This window comes from Talpa occidentalis, unplaced genomic scaffold (assembly GCF_014898055.3).
Source record: "Talpa occidentalis isolate TD23 unplaced genomic scaffold, MPIMG_talOcc4v2.1 talOcc4.12, whole genome shotgun sequence".
Classification (NCBI taxonomy): domain Eukaryota; kingdom Metazoa; phylum Chordata; class Mammalia; order Eulipotyphla; family Talpidae; genus Talpa; species Talpa occidentalis.
In genome coordinates this window covers 41,537,593-41,553,710 of record NW_023601212.1, presented here as the reverse complement: position 1 = coordinate 41,553,710, position 16,118 = coordinate 41,537,593, and the positions used below count along the sequence as shown (strand labels likewise).

Sequence of the window (16,118 nt, the reverse complement as noted above, 5' to 3'; positions counted from 1 at the left end):
CCCATCCTGGGCACGCCTCTGCTTAGTTGTCAACTGTCCATCACCCCTTCTCCCTCTCTGATTTGTGCATTTTCCTCTTAAAAGTGGGGAACCACCCCGTTCATCCCCAAGTTTATCCCTCTGAACTATCTCCCCATCCCAGGTGGAGCTCTCAGGCCTAGGGTGGGACCCCGGGTGGGCGCAGAGTCAACCTGTGTGCTGCGAAAGACGCGACTTCCTCTTGAACAGTGTGCTGTTGTAAACATATTTGAAACTATTACCAATAAAGTTTTGTTTAAAAAAAAGTGTCTCCGGTGTTCCCGACTTCGGTCACACACACCCCCCCACGCGCGCACACACACACACCCCCAAAGGGGTTGGGGAGGGAATTTCAGACCCTAGCGCTCACGCTGATCTAGACCTTGCCTTGTAAGACTGGGCTTTGCTGGAATTCCGCCACTCCCCCTGCCCCGTAGAAGGGGGCGCCAAATTGCCCTTTGACCCTCAATTAGGGGACCCCACATCCGTGGCGCGCCCCTCTGCGCCCAGCTCTGGGCCGAGGGCGCTCCAGGAAGACGCCGGGGCCGGCGCACCCGGAGGCCCAGCGGCAGCGGGGGCGGACCGAGGGGGGAGGGGGGAGACGGTGCGCGCCCCCTCCCGCAGCCTCCGCGCGGGGCGAGGGGCCGAGCGCGCCCAAGGGGCGCGGGGGCGGTGGCCGTCCCGGGGTCCCCGCGGCGCTCGGCCAGGGCGACGGCCCGGCCAGCGGGCGGCGAGTTCCCGGTAAGTGCGGTCCCGAGAGCGGAGCGCGCCGGGGAGGCGTGGAGAGGGGGGCTGGGCGCCGGGGACGTCTGGGTCCCGCGCCCAATGGCTGGAGGGCGGCCGAGCGCCGCCCGCCCGCCCCGCCCGCCCCTCTCCCCTCCCCCCGGCGCTCCCCTCCCCCTCCCCCGCCCTCCGCTTTCCCCCGCCCCCGCCCCGGCGCCAACTCCGCGGCGCCTCCTTAAAAAGCGCGCGGGAGTTGTAAGGGGGGGCCGGGGCGAGCCGGAGTGAGCGAGAGCGCAGGGTAAAGGGGCGGGCGGGGGGCCCGGGCTCCACCTTAAAAGCGGGCGCGTGGGGGTGGGAGGGAGGAAGGCGGGCGGCGGGGAGGAGGGAGGGCGGGCGAGGAGGGGGGCCGGAGTGTCCCGGGCGCAGGGCGCGCGTGCGGCGGCGGCGGCGGCGGCGGGGAGGGGCCGGCCGCGCCGCGCTCCCTCCTCCTGCTCGCATCCCCGGCCCCGCGCGCGCCCAGCAGAAGCGGGCCCGGGTGTGCGTGCGTGCGAGTGAGTGAGTGTGTGCATATTTTTTTCCTCTTTTCTTTCTCTCTCACTGTTTTTCCTCTCTCGCTCCCTCTCTCTCGCTTTTTTTTTTTTGCAAAGAAACAGCAGCGCCGCCGCCGCTCCGCCGAGGCGCTGCGCCCCCCGGGGGGGAGGCGGAGGAGGCGGGCAGCGGCGGAGGGAGGGGAGCGGGAGAGGGGGGCGCCGCTCTGGGAGGGAGGCAGCGCGCACGGTGCAGCCGGGCCGGGCGGGAGGCATGGCGGGGCCCCCGGCCCTACCCCCGCCGGAGACGGCGGCGGCCGCCACCACGGCGGCCGCCGCCTCGTCGTCCGCCGCTTCCCCGCACTACCAAGAGTGGATCTTGGACACCATCGACTCGCTGCGCTCGCGCAAGGCGCGGCCGGACCTGGAGCGCATCTGCCGGATGGTGCGGCGGCGGCACGGCCCGGAGCCGGAGCGCACGCGCGCCGAGCTCGAGAAACTGATCCAGCAGCGCGCCGTGCTCCGGGTCAGCTACAAGGGGAGCATCTCGTACCGCAACGCGGCGCGCGTCCAGCCGCCCCGGCGCGGAGCCACCCCGCCGGCCCCGCCGCGCGCCCCCCGCGGGGGCCCCGCCGCCGCCGCCGCCGCGCCGCCGCCCACGCCCGCCCCGCCGCCGCCCGCGCCCGTCGCCGCCGCCGCCCCGGCCCGGGCGCCCCGCGCGGCCGCCGCGGCCGCCGCCACAGCGCCCCCCTCGCCCGGCCCCGCGCCGCCGGGCCCCCGCGCGCAGCGGGCCGCGCCCCTGGCCGCGCCGCCGCCCGCGCCCGCCGCGCCCCCGGCGGCGGCGCCCCCGGCCGGCCCGCGCCGCGCGCCGCCCCCCGCCGTCGCCGCCCGGGAGCCGCCGCCGCCTCAGCCGCCGGCGCCGCCACAGCAGCAGCCGCCGCCGCCGCCGCCGCAGCCTCAGCCGCCGCCGGAGGGGGGCGCGGCGCGGACCGGCGGCCCGGCGCGGCCCGTGAGCCTGCGGGAAGTCGTGCGCTACCTCGGGGGCAGCGGCGGCGCGGGCGGCCGCCTGACCCGCGGCCGCGTGCAGGGGCTGCTGGAGGAGGAGGCGGCGGCGCGGGGCCGCCTGGAGCGCACTCGCCTCGGAGCGCTCGCGCTGCCCCGCGGGGACAGGCCCGGACGGGCGCCGCCCGCCGCCGGCTCCCGCGCGTCGCGGAGCAAGGTGAGCGCGCGGGCAGGGCGCGCGGGCGGGCGGGCAGGGCGGGCGTTGCGCGGTGGGCAGGTGCGGGTGAAGTTGGCGGCGGGGTGCGGGGCGGGCGGGCGAGGGGACGGGGGCGCGCGAGTCCCTGGAGGAACCGGGTGGCCGCCGCTGTGCGCGTCTTCCCTGCGGGCTCAGCGCCTGGTGACCTTGGCAAGTGACTTAATCTTCTCGAGACTCAGTTTCCTCCCCTGTAAAACGCGACTTAATAACAGTAGCGACCCCTTGGGGTTGTTGAGCGAGTTTAGTGAGATTTGGCTACCCAGGGCTTTATTGGCCCCGAGCTTGGCACAGAGTGGACGTGTAAAAGTTAGCCGCTGCTGCTGCTCAAGGCTGCCGTAGGCATACCCTTTGGGTTTGGACCCCAGGCACTGGACTCAGGGCCGCAACAGCTACTGACCCTGTGTGCCTTTCCCCCCCGTTACCAGAGAGGTGGAGAAGAGCCAGTGCTTGAGAAGGAAGAGGAAGAGGAGGATGACGAAGATGAAGATGACGAAGACGATGTGTCTGAGGGCTCTGAAGTGCCGGAGAGTGACCGCCCTGCAGGTGCGCAGCACCACCAGCTTAATGGCGAGCGGGGCCCTCAGAATGCCAAGGAGAGGATTAAGGAGTGGACACCCTGTGGACCCCACCAGGGCCAGGATGAAGGACGAGGGCCAGCACCTGGCAGTGGCACCCGCCAGGTCTTCTCCATGGCCGCCATGAATAAGGAGGGGGGATCAGGTAAGGATCCCTCTGGGTAGAAGAGGGTACCTGTGGGGAGGAACCAAGCCCCGTGATAAACCCACAGGCATATGCTTTTTCTTTGCTAGCCTCTGCTGCCACTGGGCCAGACTCCCCGTCCCCCGTGCCTTTGCCCCCAGGAAAACCAGCCCTGCCTGGGGCTGATGGGACCCCCTTTGGCTGCCCGTAAGTTGGGGTGTTTGAATATGGGGGTGCTGCCAGGTACTTGTAACAGGATCGTAGAGGCATCACTGTTCTCTGGCTCCCTCTATCCTGACACAGTTCGGGGCGTAAGGAAAAGCCAGCGGACCCTGTAGAGTGGACGGTGATGGATGTGGTAGAGTACTTCACCGAGGCAGGCTTCCCTGAGCAGGCAACAGCTTTCCAAGAACAGGTGAGTTCCCATCCCACTGAAATCAAGGGCCTCAGTGGGCTTTGCTCTGACCTGTGTTCTCTCTCTCTCTCTCTCTCTCTCTCTGTCTTACCCAGGAAATTGACGGCAAGTCACTGTTGCTCATGCAGCGCACAGATGTGCTGACAGGGCTATCCATCCGTCTGGGCCCAGCCCTGAAAATCTACGAGCACCATATCAAGGTGCTGCAGCAAGGCCACTTTGAGGATGATGACCCTGATGGCTTTCTAGGCTGAATGCCCAGCTGTGCCCCTGCCCATTCCAGCCCCCATCTCACCCAAGACCCCCAGAGTCCAGGAACTGGATGAGGGCACCCTCAGTGTCCTCATAACGGATTCCGGGGGGTTATCCCTCCCTATTCATCTCTTACCTATGTCTCCCCAACACACACGTACATCCTGTGCTCCATGATGGAGTGTGGGGTGGGACAGGGTCTACTCATTTTACCCCAGGAGGCCAACCCTACCCCCACTCAGCCCAGGACATTTTTGAAAAGAAGAACATGGGGTCTTTTCATCTATCTAAATCCTTTTCAGTTCAGCCAGATGTTTCTGATATAAATGTTTTGTTCCGCCTGTTCATTTTGGTGGGTGGCCTTTCCTCCCTCCCCCATCACCCTTGCCCCTCCCCAGTTTGCCCCTGGCCTGTAGCCCCTGGAAACAGCTGGGGTTGGGTACCAGGGTGTTCCCTACCCCTCCTCCTTTATGTTGGTTGTCTCTCCAGCTGGCTGTATTGCTTTTTAATATTGCATCGGAAGTTTTTTAAATAAAGTTTTAAAGAAAAGAAAAATACCAGAGTTTATTTTATGAATGGAGTAGGGGAGGGGTGTTAGCCTCCTGAGAGATTGCAGGGTTGGGACAGGTCTTGAATGAAGCTATATGATTGCTCCCTATTACAGTAACTGCTCCAGGAGGGCAGGAATATTTGCTTAGTTCTGTTATTTTCACCAGGTCCAAAACAATGGGTAGGCACAGTAGGTGCCCAAATACTTTTGAGTTAACTCCTTCAAACATTTTCAAGGTGCTCTCAGCAACCCATTGGGGTGAGAGCTCACAATGACCCACTTTACAGACATGGCAACAGGCTCAGCACAGCAAAGATCTTCAGGGTGAGATCTGACACTTCTACTCAGGGTCCAAATACAATTAGGTATTTAGCTTCATAGCTATAGTTTACATGCTACAAAGAATCCAGTCGACAAATGTTGGGGGCAGAGGCCTGTCCTGTGCCCTGGTAAGTCTCCAGGCCTCACAGGCCCTCTCCATAAAAGAACAAGGGATTGGGTATCTGATGACATCATGGGATGGGAAAATATTTCCTAGTGAAGGTTTTTATTGTTATTAGTAATAGTGGTAATTACTACATCACAAGTCCATGCTAAGTTCTAGTGTAGTTTCTCAGCTCCATTAGTTTTTTAAATACATACAGATCCCCGGGTCTGGGAGTTGGAGGGGACTGGAGTCGGACCTCCTCTCTAAGCGCTCCAGGGTTTGGACAAGCAGTGGAGAACCCTTCACCCTAGTAAACCACCTCAGAGAGAGAACACCCAGGATGTGGCCGCACAGCGCCGGCCTAGGTCGCCGCTGGGCACGCGTGCCCCACGCCAGATTCCAGGAGCGCGCGTGTGCGCGGAGCTCCGCGAGCGCGCAGCGCGCACCGGAGCACAGCGCCCCTCCCGCGTGTTGAAATTCAAATGAGGCGAACTCCCTCTGAGCGGCGCGGTGCGGGCTGAGGTCTAGGCGCGGGTGAGTAGGCTGGGACCGCGCTCGCAGGGCAGGTTAGTCTTCCGTACCTGGGGAGGAGGGGTCCTGCTACCAGCGTGAACTGCGGGGCCTTGAAGAGCTTGGGTGTCCGCCTCCGCCGCTCCCCCCCGCCCCAATCCCCACCCATGGCTAGCGAGCAGTGGTTCGTGGAGCCGCTTCCCTCCGGCTCTGGGGAAACGCCGCCCCCAGACGACTTGGAACCTGGGGCACGTCCCTGCGGAGACCACTCTTGGTCGACGCCCCCTGGCCGACAAGGGGATCTACCGGAGACGGAGCCCGATGACGCCCAGGGACAACTGCTGGAGCCGCCCACCTCCACGCCTTCCCCAGGGCCTCTGGCGCCGGGCCCAGGGCCCGCCCCTCCTCGCCTACCCTTGGACACCATGTTCAGCCCCATTACCGAACAGCTCCGCTACCTGCTGAAGAAGGCGGATGATTTCCAGAGCTACTTACTCTACAGGTGCTTCAGGATGGGGTCCTGGGTCCCCGTGGGTAAGGAAGCAGACAACAGCGTGACAGGATGGGTGGCACACCCTAGGATCGCAAACTCAAAGGCATTTGAAGCCAGAGATGGTAATGAAGCCAGCTGATTAGGAATCCAACTTTAAAAAGGGATGAGGACTATAGAATCTGGGAGCACCTCCTCTTATGTGGGTCCCTGGATTGCCACATCTGTAGGACTTTTTTTTTGCTCCCAGTTTTAAACTGTTAGTTTGGGTTTTTAACCTGGGGCCAAGATTGTGGGGATGGGGAGGGGGGGTGGACACAGCTAAACAAAACCTATTTGAGCCAGATTTAACCTTCTGGTTAGCAGTTTGAGATCCCTAACATTAATGTGATTCCCAGCTCAGGGAATAAAGGACAGTAATTCTCACATTTCAATGTCCACTGGAATCCCTCTGGAAGCAGTTTAAATCCTAGCTTTCTAGGCTTCACCCTGCAGGGAATTTTGGGTCAAAGTTGATTGTGGGACTCAGGTGTCAGCATTTTAACAAGTGTTCCAAATGTTTTTGTTTTTTTTTTTTTTAAGATTTATTTATGCATACAAGAGCTGGGGTATAGGCCAGAGGTGTGGGGGGTGAGAGGACCCACCAGAGACAGAGTGGGGAACAGAACAGGCAGACTGACTGAAATACACTGCCGAGGGGAGCAGCAGGTTAGACAAAAGAGGTCTGCTGCACCATGTGGGTAGCTCCCTGCTGGCCGGGGATGGAACTCATGCTGCAGAGGCTGCGGACAGCTTCACAGTGCTGTGCTTAACCCCTTGTGCCACCAGGGAGTCCCCCAGGTGGTTTTGATGAGGGTGGTCCTGGTAAGGCCTGGCACTGGAGGATTTTGTATGGGCAGGGGTTAAAGGGCAGGGATCCAGAATAGGAGAATAGGTGAAATAAGCAGGGATGGGGGACCCCAGGCAAAGGCTCCCTTCTCCCTTCAGCAGGGACAGAGTGCAGAAGGAACAGCTGGCGAAGGCCATGCCCACCTTCTTACAGATGTGTGAGCCCTACTTCCTATACCTGGAGGCAGCTGCACGGAGTGTGCCCCCTATCTATGGAGCCCTGCAGGAACTTGTCCGAAAGGGGGTGTGTGAGCATGTTTCCTAGACCCCATGACCCTTTCTCCATCCCTCAGTCTTGGGGGATGGTAAGGGGAGGCACTCCTGGAGGCTAGCTCATTTCATTTTGCCCTCTTCCATGCAGCTGTTGGAGATCTCCCAACAGCTGATCCTGCGCCTGGAACAGCTGGTCCTCATGTATGCCTCCTTTGGGTTTGTGGACTTGGAAGAGACTGACCCCCAGAGGTTTAAAAAAAAAAAAGAAAAGGCGGCTGGGATTGGAGGGGAGAAATCCAGGGCCCAGTGTTATTCCCCACTTGCCCATCTCTTGCCAGCATTTCCTGCTTCTTCTGCGGGAGGTTCTCCATCAGTCCTTCCCACGAGGTGTCCATCTTCAGATACTGTGCCCCTGCCGCCTACACCGCCAGCCGCTTCCCCCGCTACCTCTATAAGAAGATGCGCTGGAACCTGGAAACTACCCCAGAGCCCAGCAGCCGAGGGCAAGATTCCCATGTGGAATAGTGAGTCCTCCCCTTCCTATATGGAAAGCAAATACCACTAAAGTGTGGACAACCAACCAGGAAACCAAGAAACTTTGAAAGCCGTCCTCACCTTTCATTCATTCATTCATTCATCCATTCATTGCATCTTCACCTTTAAAAAAATGTCCTCCTATCGAAATAAAAGTGCTCATGTTAAAACCAGGCTAGCAGGAAGAAAAAGTCTTCACTATTCAATATTCAGTGAAGTCCCTACCTGAGACCTTGAGGGCAACTTCTGATGAATTTGCACCTCCTCTCCAACACAAAAACTCAACAGAAAACTAGGAAACGTGACCACTCTTAATTGCTACATCTTCCCTTCCCAGCTACTTCCTGTGTTATCGAGATACATGGGAGGACACAGGCAAGAGTCCAGCTAACTCGTGCCCTCAGATTCAGAAGCTGTGGTCCATCGGCAGATGGGTTCCCCTAGGACCAGCGGAGGATGACCTTTATTCATGGTAGGAGCTAGGGCAATGGCAAGGTGGATGTGGGCTCTGGAGGGAGGAGCAGAACCCCACCAAAGACCAAACCCCCCCAATACTGTTTCCTTTGGTAATAACTACAGCATTTTTAAAAAAAAATTATTTATTTTTTATACAAGAGCTGGGGTACAGGCCAGAGGTGCGGGCGGGTGAGAGGATTCACCAGTGACAGAGCCGGGAGCAGAACAGGCAGAAAGACCGAAATGCACTGCTGAGGGGAGTAGCGGGCACGACAGGAGAGGTCTGCCACGCCATGTGGGAATCTCCCTGGCCGGCCAGGAATTGAACCCGCTGTGCAGAGGCTGCGCTCAACCCACTGCACCACTGGGGAGGTCAAATAACGACAGCATTTTATTGTGCCCTGAAAAATGCTTTATGTAGACTCGTGTAACAATTAACTGAAGTCTATACTACTGGTCCCATTTTTGCAAAAGAAGCAGGTGTTCAGAGAGGTTTAGTTACCTGCCCAAGGACATACAGCTGAGTAGCCAGGTTAGGGTTAGCCTCCCAAGCCATTACCCTTTAGGTTTCTCATTAACAAGCAAGCAACTTTCCCCCAGGGTTTTTCCCACCCCCAGCTGAAACAAAGCTTCTTTCAGCCAGTTTCTCCCTCAAGGGGCGGGGCCTCAGAGTAAGCTAGGGGCGCTCACGTCCAGGCCTGTCTGTCCCTGGTCCCCAGGATTTTGTGCCCGCAGCCGCCTGGGGACTATCAGCAACTCCTGACCATTGGCTTCGAGGAGCCGTCGCACACGCTGGCCACCGACCTACTGGTGCAGATCCTCATGGGCCAGGCAGGCCCGGCCCGGCCGCCGAGCGCGGCCGGATCCTCGGCATGGGCCGCGCAGGGGTCTTAAACCTGGAAGAGAAGGGTGGGAGCTGGGGCTTGACAGTTCCAAACTCCAGCAGAGATGGCCTGGGAGGGGCTCGCTCGTTCTCCTACTGCTGTTCGGCCTCGCGTTCCAAGGGGTCAGGTTAAGCTCGCCTGTTTGCACCTAGTTCTGTCCGGCTACACGGCCCTGCGCGTGGACACCGCAGTTTCACGCTAAATAAAAGAGAGAGGTCACCAACTCAGCGTCGGCTCGGAGTGCGGTGCCCCACCCCTTGGGACAAGAGTCCCCGCCCCCTCGCGCGGCCCGTCGGGAATTGTAGTCCTTGGAAAGCAAAAGTGAAGGCACCGGCAGGCGGCGAGAGCTTGGGGCATGCGCACAGTTTCACATGAAGCAAAAAGGGAAGTTACGGCGCCTGTCAACAACCGGAACCCAGAAACCGCAAGTTTCGGGTAGCCGGGAAATACAACGCCCACTAGGGTGAAGGAGCCCGGCGCCCCACCCACTCCCATATTTTGACCCGGAAATGACTTTTTGGTAGCCTGAAAGACTCTCTCTCCCGTCGTGCCCCGAGGACCGGCAGGCGATCAATTTCCTAAGAGCCAAAGTCGGGTATTTCTCTAGCTACTTTCGGGTGCTGAAGCCGGCAGGTCGTCGTACCCCGAGGGGTGTCGGGGCGCGGGCAGTATGAGAGAGCCAGAAGAAACTCCAATTGGGGATAGCTAAGCCTCACCCCTACCTTGGATTGGAGAGGAGATCCGGGTTGAGAGGACTCACCTGACCAAAGATACGGCGAGCAGGTGTTGGGGTTCTGATTCGAACTGGATCCTTTTGATTGCGAGTGGTTCTTTGCCAGGGAAAGGGGATTGTCTTTCAGACCCGGATGTCATTCATCTGCGAGTTACTTACTTTAAGCGACACCTTTTTGCCCCCCCTCCCCCTTGTCATTTTCAGTCTGAGAACCCTCGATGCTCTAGAGCAAAGCACTCACTTAGCTACTATCTTTGGCACGGAGTAGTATGCTAAGCCTCATTTTACAGATGAAGAAAAACAGACGTGAGAGATGATGTGAATCAGGATTGAACCCCAAAACTCTTGCTGCTTTGGGGGTGGAGGATGCTTCTGGTCACAATTTATGACTGCAGCAAGGATAGTTTTATTTTATTTTTTTATATTATGTATACAAGAACTGGGGTACAGGCTAGAGGCGCAGGAGGGTGAGAGGATTCACCAGAGACAGAGCTGGGAGCAGAACAGGCAGACGACCGTAAACACTGTTGAGGGGAGCAGCGGGCATGACAGGAGAGGTCTGCTGCGCCATGTGGGTATCTCTCTGGCCGGCCAGGAATTGAACCTGTGCTGCAGAGGCTGCGGACAGCTCCACAGCACTGTGTTCAACCCGCTGAGCCACCAGGGAGGCCCTCAAGGATCATTTTAGTCCACAGCTCAGGTCTGAATGAATTCAAGGTGGTTCTGATCTGAAGCTCCCTAATACTGATTCGAGGTAGCCCCTGTGACCTCTGTCTCTCCTCTGTCTCTCCTCTTTCTCTTTGTAAGACTCTCTAGAGAAGTAAACCAGCCAGGCCCAATAGATTAAAGTGGGCCACAAGTGTGAGTCACATGTAATTTCAGATTTTCCTAATAATCACTTTTTTTAAAGATTATTTATGCATACAAGAACTGGGGTGTAAGCCAGAGGTGCAGGGTGTGTGTGATAGGATTCACTAGAGACAGAGTGGGGAGCAGAAGAGGTAGATCTACTGAAATACACTGCTGATGGGAGCAGTGGGTGAGACAGGAGAGGTCTGCTGCGCCATGTGGGTTGCTCCCTGGCTGGCCAGAGAAGCGGGGGGATCAACTCACCGAACTCATGCTGCAATGGCTGATGATAGATTGATAGTGCTGTCTTTAACCCCTGTGCCACCAGGGAGGCCCAGTAATCACTTTTTTTTAAGGCTAATTTTAGTGACATCTTAATTTAACCCAATAGATCCAAAATATTTCAACACATAATCAGTGTCAGAAATTATCGAGATTACCCTTCCTTCTGTTTTGGTATTAAGTCTTTGAAATCTGGTTTGCATTTTATACTTACAGCACATCTCAATTTGGATGAGTCACACGACAGCTTTAGACTGTCTCCCTTTAGACAAATCTTATAGTACACTTAATGTTGCTATGGGATGGTTGCAGTACCAATAGAGGGAAGAAACAGGCTGGGTCCTCTTGGGAACTATCTATGTCAGTGACTTTCAAATTTGCGTGCCTCAGAATCAAGTGGAGGATTTGTTCATTGAGTCTGGGATGGGGCCCAAGAATGTGCATTTCTAACAAGTTTCCAAACAATGTTGATAATACTGTTCCAGGAACCACACTTTGAGAACTGCTGGCTTCAAACTTGGCTTTATGTCAGAATCACCTGGAGTGCTCTCAAAAATACCAATGCCAAGGCTCCATCAGATTCTGATGTACATGGCATAAGTGAGCCTCAAGTGATTGTAATATACAGAAAAATTGAGAACACAGGTTTACACTGAAACAACCTAGTCAACTCTTTACACGGCTTAATTCTTAGTTTCCTGGTGGGGAATTAAGAACAGGCTCTGGGTGTTTTCATTACCCACCTTGCCATTTTTTCCTCCTGCCTTTCTCTACAGACCTCCCAGAGTCAAGGGCAAGTGTAGGGTCAGTGTGCTAGGGAAGGGGTGAGTCTTGAGCTCAGCTGCTCTTGGGGTACAGTGCTGCTGTGTAAGCATTCTTCATCCTTCAGTATTCATTTGCTGTCCCCATTCAACCTCAGGGCTGTTGCTAAGCCAGGGCACAGAGTTGGACAAATCCAATTCAAATGATGATTTTACAATGATCCTGGATCACAGTCATTTCTGGGTCTCAATGCGCCTTTACGAAGCTGTTGCTCTAAAAACACAGCATATAGCTAACTGCAAAGGTACAGTTGCACAACTTAGGGTGTTCATAGACCCTCTTGAACGCTATTGATAGGCATTTGAACCCCTTATCTTGGGACAGAGAAAAATTAAGAAGGGCTTGCCAACTGACAGCCACAAGCTCTTTTGCAAACAGGTGTTTGCTGTCCCTTCTAAACCCCCCCCCCCATTTAAAAAGTTTTCTAAATAATAGTCACAATTATTTGAAGTTCAGTAGACTACTTTTTTTTTTGTTTGTTTAAGATTTATTTATTTATTTATACAAGCACTGGGTACAGTCAGAAGCGCAGGAGGGTGAGAGAATTCACCAGAGTCAGAGCAGGGAGCAGAACAGACAGACTGACGAAATACACTGCTGAGGGGAGCAGCGGGCATGGCAGGAGAGCTGCAGAGGCTGTGGGCAGCTTTGCAGCCCAGCGCTCAACCGCTGCGCCACCAGGGAGGCCCAGATTACTTTTTTAAGAGCTGGGTTTCCAGTTGCTTTGGGGAAGCAGAAGCTCTGATACCCCACAGCTCCCTCATCCGTAACACTGCTGTGGAGGAATACCTACCTGCCCCTTGAAAAGCATTTGTTTTCCAACACCCCCAATCTTGCTCCTTATTATTTGCCGGGGGCCTCTAGACATTTGAGGAGTGCAATTGCTGTACAAATTACAAATAGCCTTGTATGTCCTGCTTAGGAGCTTGTTGTACTCTCACCACTATCCTCTTTTGTTATTTTTTGTAGCTATTGTTTACCTCCACGGGGCAGGAACGACTTCTTATCGTTTCTGTCTAGCCAGCGCCCTGCACGGGGCACACCATTGGCACCAATAAATGTTGACAAAGTCTGGAGGGGGAAGACGTGAACTCATTTGTCAGAAATTCGCAGTTCACGCCCGTGCCACCAGGAGGCATTAGGGACCCGGGCCCAGCCCACTGGTGAAGACCCGCAGCCTGGGAACTAGGCGTTAAGCACACATTCCGACATGCTGGCCCACACCTTCTGCGGCTTTCTTAGACCTCTTTCTGCTCACAGTGTTCCCGCCCCACCCCCAAACGAAGATAACCCTAAAGAAATCAGTCTGCACTGCCCAGAGAGAAGGGCCTTTATTGGGAGAAGGGGAACAGCCGAGGCTGTTCTTAACAGTCAAGGCCAGAGGGAGAGGCTGGTTTGATTTGGAATTAAGAGAGGAATGGACAGTTTCACTGGAGGGGTTATGGGTAGTGGTGTTTCCTAATGGGGACCGACGGTTTTATAGAAGAGACTGATCAATTTTACAAAAATCAGATTCAAGGATGGTCGATTTCATCTTCCCTGGCGCAGACCTCTGGCCCTTCTCCAGTCCCGTCCAGAGGGTGCTCCTGAGCGCCCTTGCCTGTGTCCTCTGAACGGCACATTCATTCAGGTCAGGGACACGGCCTGCTCGAATCTCAAGGCTTCCACTCATCCTGGGGAGAGGTGCCAGACCGAAGGCCGGCCTCAGAGACCCGCGAACCTTGTGTAGGGACACTCAGGCACAGGGTAGGGCGGTTTAGGATCCAGGACCACCGCCTCATCACACCCGGAGAGAGTGAGACTTTGTGTCCCAGACACGAGTGGCTTCCCAGGGGGTGCAGGAGTTCATTTTCTCCGGCCTGGCGTTCTGGCGCCCCGGGATTGGGTTGGGGGTGAGGTGGGGTTGACAAACGCCGGAGGAACGGGGAGGGGGGTAAGGGTTCCCACCTGCTCCAGGCCGTTCTCCGCGGCCTTTCTGCGGGGAGGCCAGATCACCGCCAGCTTTCCGTCGCCCCTGCTCGCTTCGGGGGAAGGAGCGCTCAGCCGGGATTGCCCCTCCTTCTTACCAGCTGGAGGCAGCCCGGAGTAAGGAGGCCGGCTGCTCCCCTTAAACACACACACAGGCACTCACACACACCCCTCTCCCTATGGAGGGCCTCCATTCCAAGGGAGGAACCTGAGGTTGGAGGAAGGTGAACCCAAAGTGGGAAGATAGGAATCTGAAAATTCAAAGGGATGATCCAGGAGTGCCAGAACCCAGGGAGGGTTCCCTAGAACCCAACAAGGACATGTAGAGTCCACCCTCCCACACGAACCTAGGTGGGGTGGATCTGAGAGCAAACCACTGAGGGGGCGGAGGAGCGCTGAAGCACAAAGATTGGGCTGCCCAGAAGGGTAGGGCAGAGAACAAAGTTGGGGAGGGGTGTCTCAGGATCTCGGAGCCAGAAGGGGGAACCCTAAGAGTCAGGGGGCCAGCGGGAGTTGGGCAGTCGGTGACTGTGATTGGAGCCCTGGGGGGTCCCCTGTGTTGGGGCTCGCATGACTTACCCGTGAGGCTCGGAGCCGGCTCCTTGAATTCGGCGGTGCCATAGACGCTGAGCCGCTGGCGCTGCAGCTCCAGTTCGCGCTCCTGCACCTCACGAACCTCCTGCTCCAGTAGTGACGGCGCAATGGGCGGCGGGGCCCGGGCCAGCACCGGGTACCGACCCTGCACTGCTAAGCGAGGCCGGCCTTCTGCCTCTGGCAGCAGCTGCGGACCAGCGCCACACCAGCCAGCGGCCTCGAAGAAGCGCTTGAGCTGGCCCAGCCGCTGCGGCTGCGGCTGCGGCTGCTGTTCCGGGACAGCGGGGCGCGCCAGCGCCGCCTGCCGGTGGGCCTCCCTCTCGATGTCTCGCTGCATTTGCGCGCCCGCGCGCGCGCGCTCCAAAGCGCGCGGGAGCGCGGGACCCGGGCCAGGCAGGGTGAGCACGGGTCGCACGCGCAGCACGACGAGTTCTCGGCTCGCGCGGCCGGGGCTCAGTCCCCGGCTCCGGCGCAGGCTTTCCTCACGTTCGCAGCTGCGGCGGATTTCGCGCTCAATGGGCGTCTCCATGAGCGACTCCTCTCGGAGATGTTCTGTTGTCTCAGGGCACAAAGAAAAAGGCAGCCCAGCGACTGAAGAGGAGGTCTTGGTACCCAGAGAAGGACACTGTCTCAGGACCCCCGCGCTTCGCGTTTCAGATGGCGCAGAGTCGTCACTGCCTGGCCCAGGACTCTCAAAGACCCCAGGCTCGGACAGTCCGGGGGCACTCTGCGCCCTGCCCGGTAGATGGTCCAAGGACTATGCTATCTTGCTCGAGGGTCTCTGCGCGTTGCTCAGTGGAGGGTACGAGGACCTCTTCGCCTGGCCCCGGGACCTCGGTGCCCCCTGTGCCAGTACCCGGGACTTCGCTGTCTGACCCTGGGGGCTCGGGCCCCTCTCTGGGGACGACCCCAGGGCTCCGTCCCGGGCCTGGGGGCCTCGGTGTCCAGGGTTGGAAGCGGTTCACAAATCTCAGTTCTCAGGGACGGAGTTTTGATGCCTAGAGCTGGGACACGGTGCCCTGCGCGGCACCTGTGGCCTCAGCCGCCGCCCGCGGGATCCTAAGTGTCGGCGGCACCGGCCTCTCCTCTGACCCGCCCCCGGCCTTGGAGAACGGCCCCCAGGGGCAGGCCGGGCACCGCCCCCTGCACCTGTCCAGAGGACTCTGGCCCCGCCCCAGCCCCGCCCATGGGTTCAGGGCGCCACGACTGGTCACCAGATTTCGTCCACAGGCGCGCCTCCTGTCAGCTCAGGACACCGGACTTCTGGAAAAAAGGCTTCCCTCGATCTGGCTTGCTACCTGGGGGGACTGGCCTGGGTGACGTGCGTTCTCTCGTTGGGCGCCATCCTGGCAATTTTTCGGCCAGTGTCCTGCATTAACAGGAAACTTAGCCCCAGCGGTGCGCCGGGTTGGGCTTCTGAACCACAAGCCCTCCGGTGAGGATGGCTCCCAAAATCATCTTTTCCAAGCCTTACCGGCTCCGTCAGCCAGTGCCAGCCGGCAGGCAGTGACGCCCCTGGCTTCTCCCGGTTCCAACACTGCGGCGCTCCGCTCGGGCTGGAGGGGGCGCCAGGAACCACCTCACGCACGCCCCGGCCTCCCTCTCTGTACCTGGACTCAGAGAAGCTATAGCGACGCGCGGCCGCCAGCGCCCAGCCCGGAGGCAGCTTCTCATTCTCTCGAGGAAAAGTTCGCCTGGCGTCGGCGGGCAACTGCCCTCCCAGATGGGGGGTTGCGCAGGCGGGAGGGAGGGTTGTGGGCGGGGGCAGCCGCGCGCAGCGGAGCGGCTGCGGTTGGATGGCGGTCACCTTGGGCCCAGGCTGCTAGAAGACCCATTGGAGGTCAGAGGCAAGCAAGTTTGCCGGACGGAGCTCCCGGCTGTCAAGGACAGAATCAACGCCCCTGGGCCGGCGACCCACCCCAGGGACATTACCCAACTCTGTCAACCCTGGTGACACCCCTCCCCTTCCATCCTCTCTCCCTTTCCTGGAACCCAGTCTCAAATTGCTGCCCCCCTCTCTCTCTGA

The 16,118-nt window shown here is 58.4% G+C and overlaps 3 protein-coding genes across 3 annotated transcripts; 2 read left to right on the top strand and 1 right to left on the bottom strand.

Annotated features, from left to right (window-relative positions):
* Window positions 1–1,218: 1,218 nt before the first annotated feature.
* Window positions 1,219–4,436, top strand: SAMD1 (sterile alpha motif domain containing 1). The gene is made up of 5 exons (XM_037504385.2): window positions 1,219–2,487; window positions 2,952–3,246; window positions 3,336–3,432; window positions 3,529–3,640; window positions 3,736–4,436. The coding sequence occupies exons 1-5, from the start codon at window positions 1,543–1,545 to the stop codon at window positions 3,892–3,894; spliced, it is 1,608 nt and encodes a 535-aa protein (XP_037360282.1). The 5' UTR covers window positions 1,219–1,542; the 3' UTR covers window positions 3,895–4,436.
* Window positions 4,437–5,444: 1,008 nt separating this feature from the next.
* CUNH19orf67 (chromosome unknown C19orf67 homolog) lies at window positions 5,445–9,083 on the top strand. The gene is made up of 6 exons (XM_037504382.2): window positions 5,445–5,881; window positions 6,857–7,001; window positions 7,119–7,219; window positions 7,309–7,494; window positions 7,842–7,976; window positions 8,680–9,083. The coding sequence occupies exons 1-6, from the start codon at window positions 5,547–5,549 to the stop codon at window positions 8,852–8,854; spliced, it is 1,077 nt and encodes a 358-aa protein (XP_037360279.1). The 5' UTR covers window positions 5,445–5,546; the 3' UTR covers window positions 8,855–9,083.
* A 3,714-nt stretch (window positions 9,084–12,797) lies between these two features.
* MISP3 (MISP family member 3) lies at window positions 12,798–15,155 on the bottom strand. The gene is made up of 3 exons (XM_037504381.2): window positions 14,078–15,155; window positions 13,478–13,551; window positions 12,798–13,203 (listed from the first exon to the last, which is right to left on the bottom strand). The coding sequence occupies exons 1-3, from the start codon at window positions 14,619–14,621 to the stop codon at window positions 13,186–13,188; spliced, it is 636 nt and encodes a 211-aa protein (XP_037360278.1). The 5' UTR covers window positions 14,622–15,155; the 3' UTR covers window positions 12,798–13,185.
* Between the last annotated feature and the right edge of the window lie 963 nt (window positions 15,156–16,118).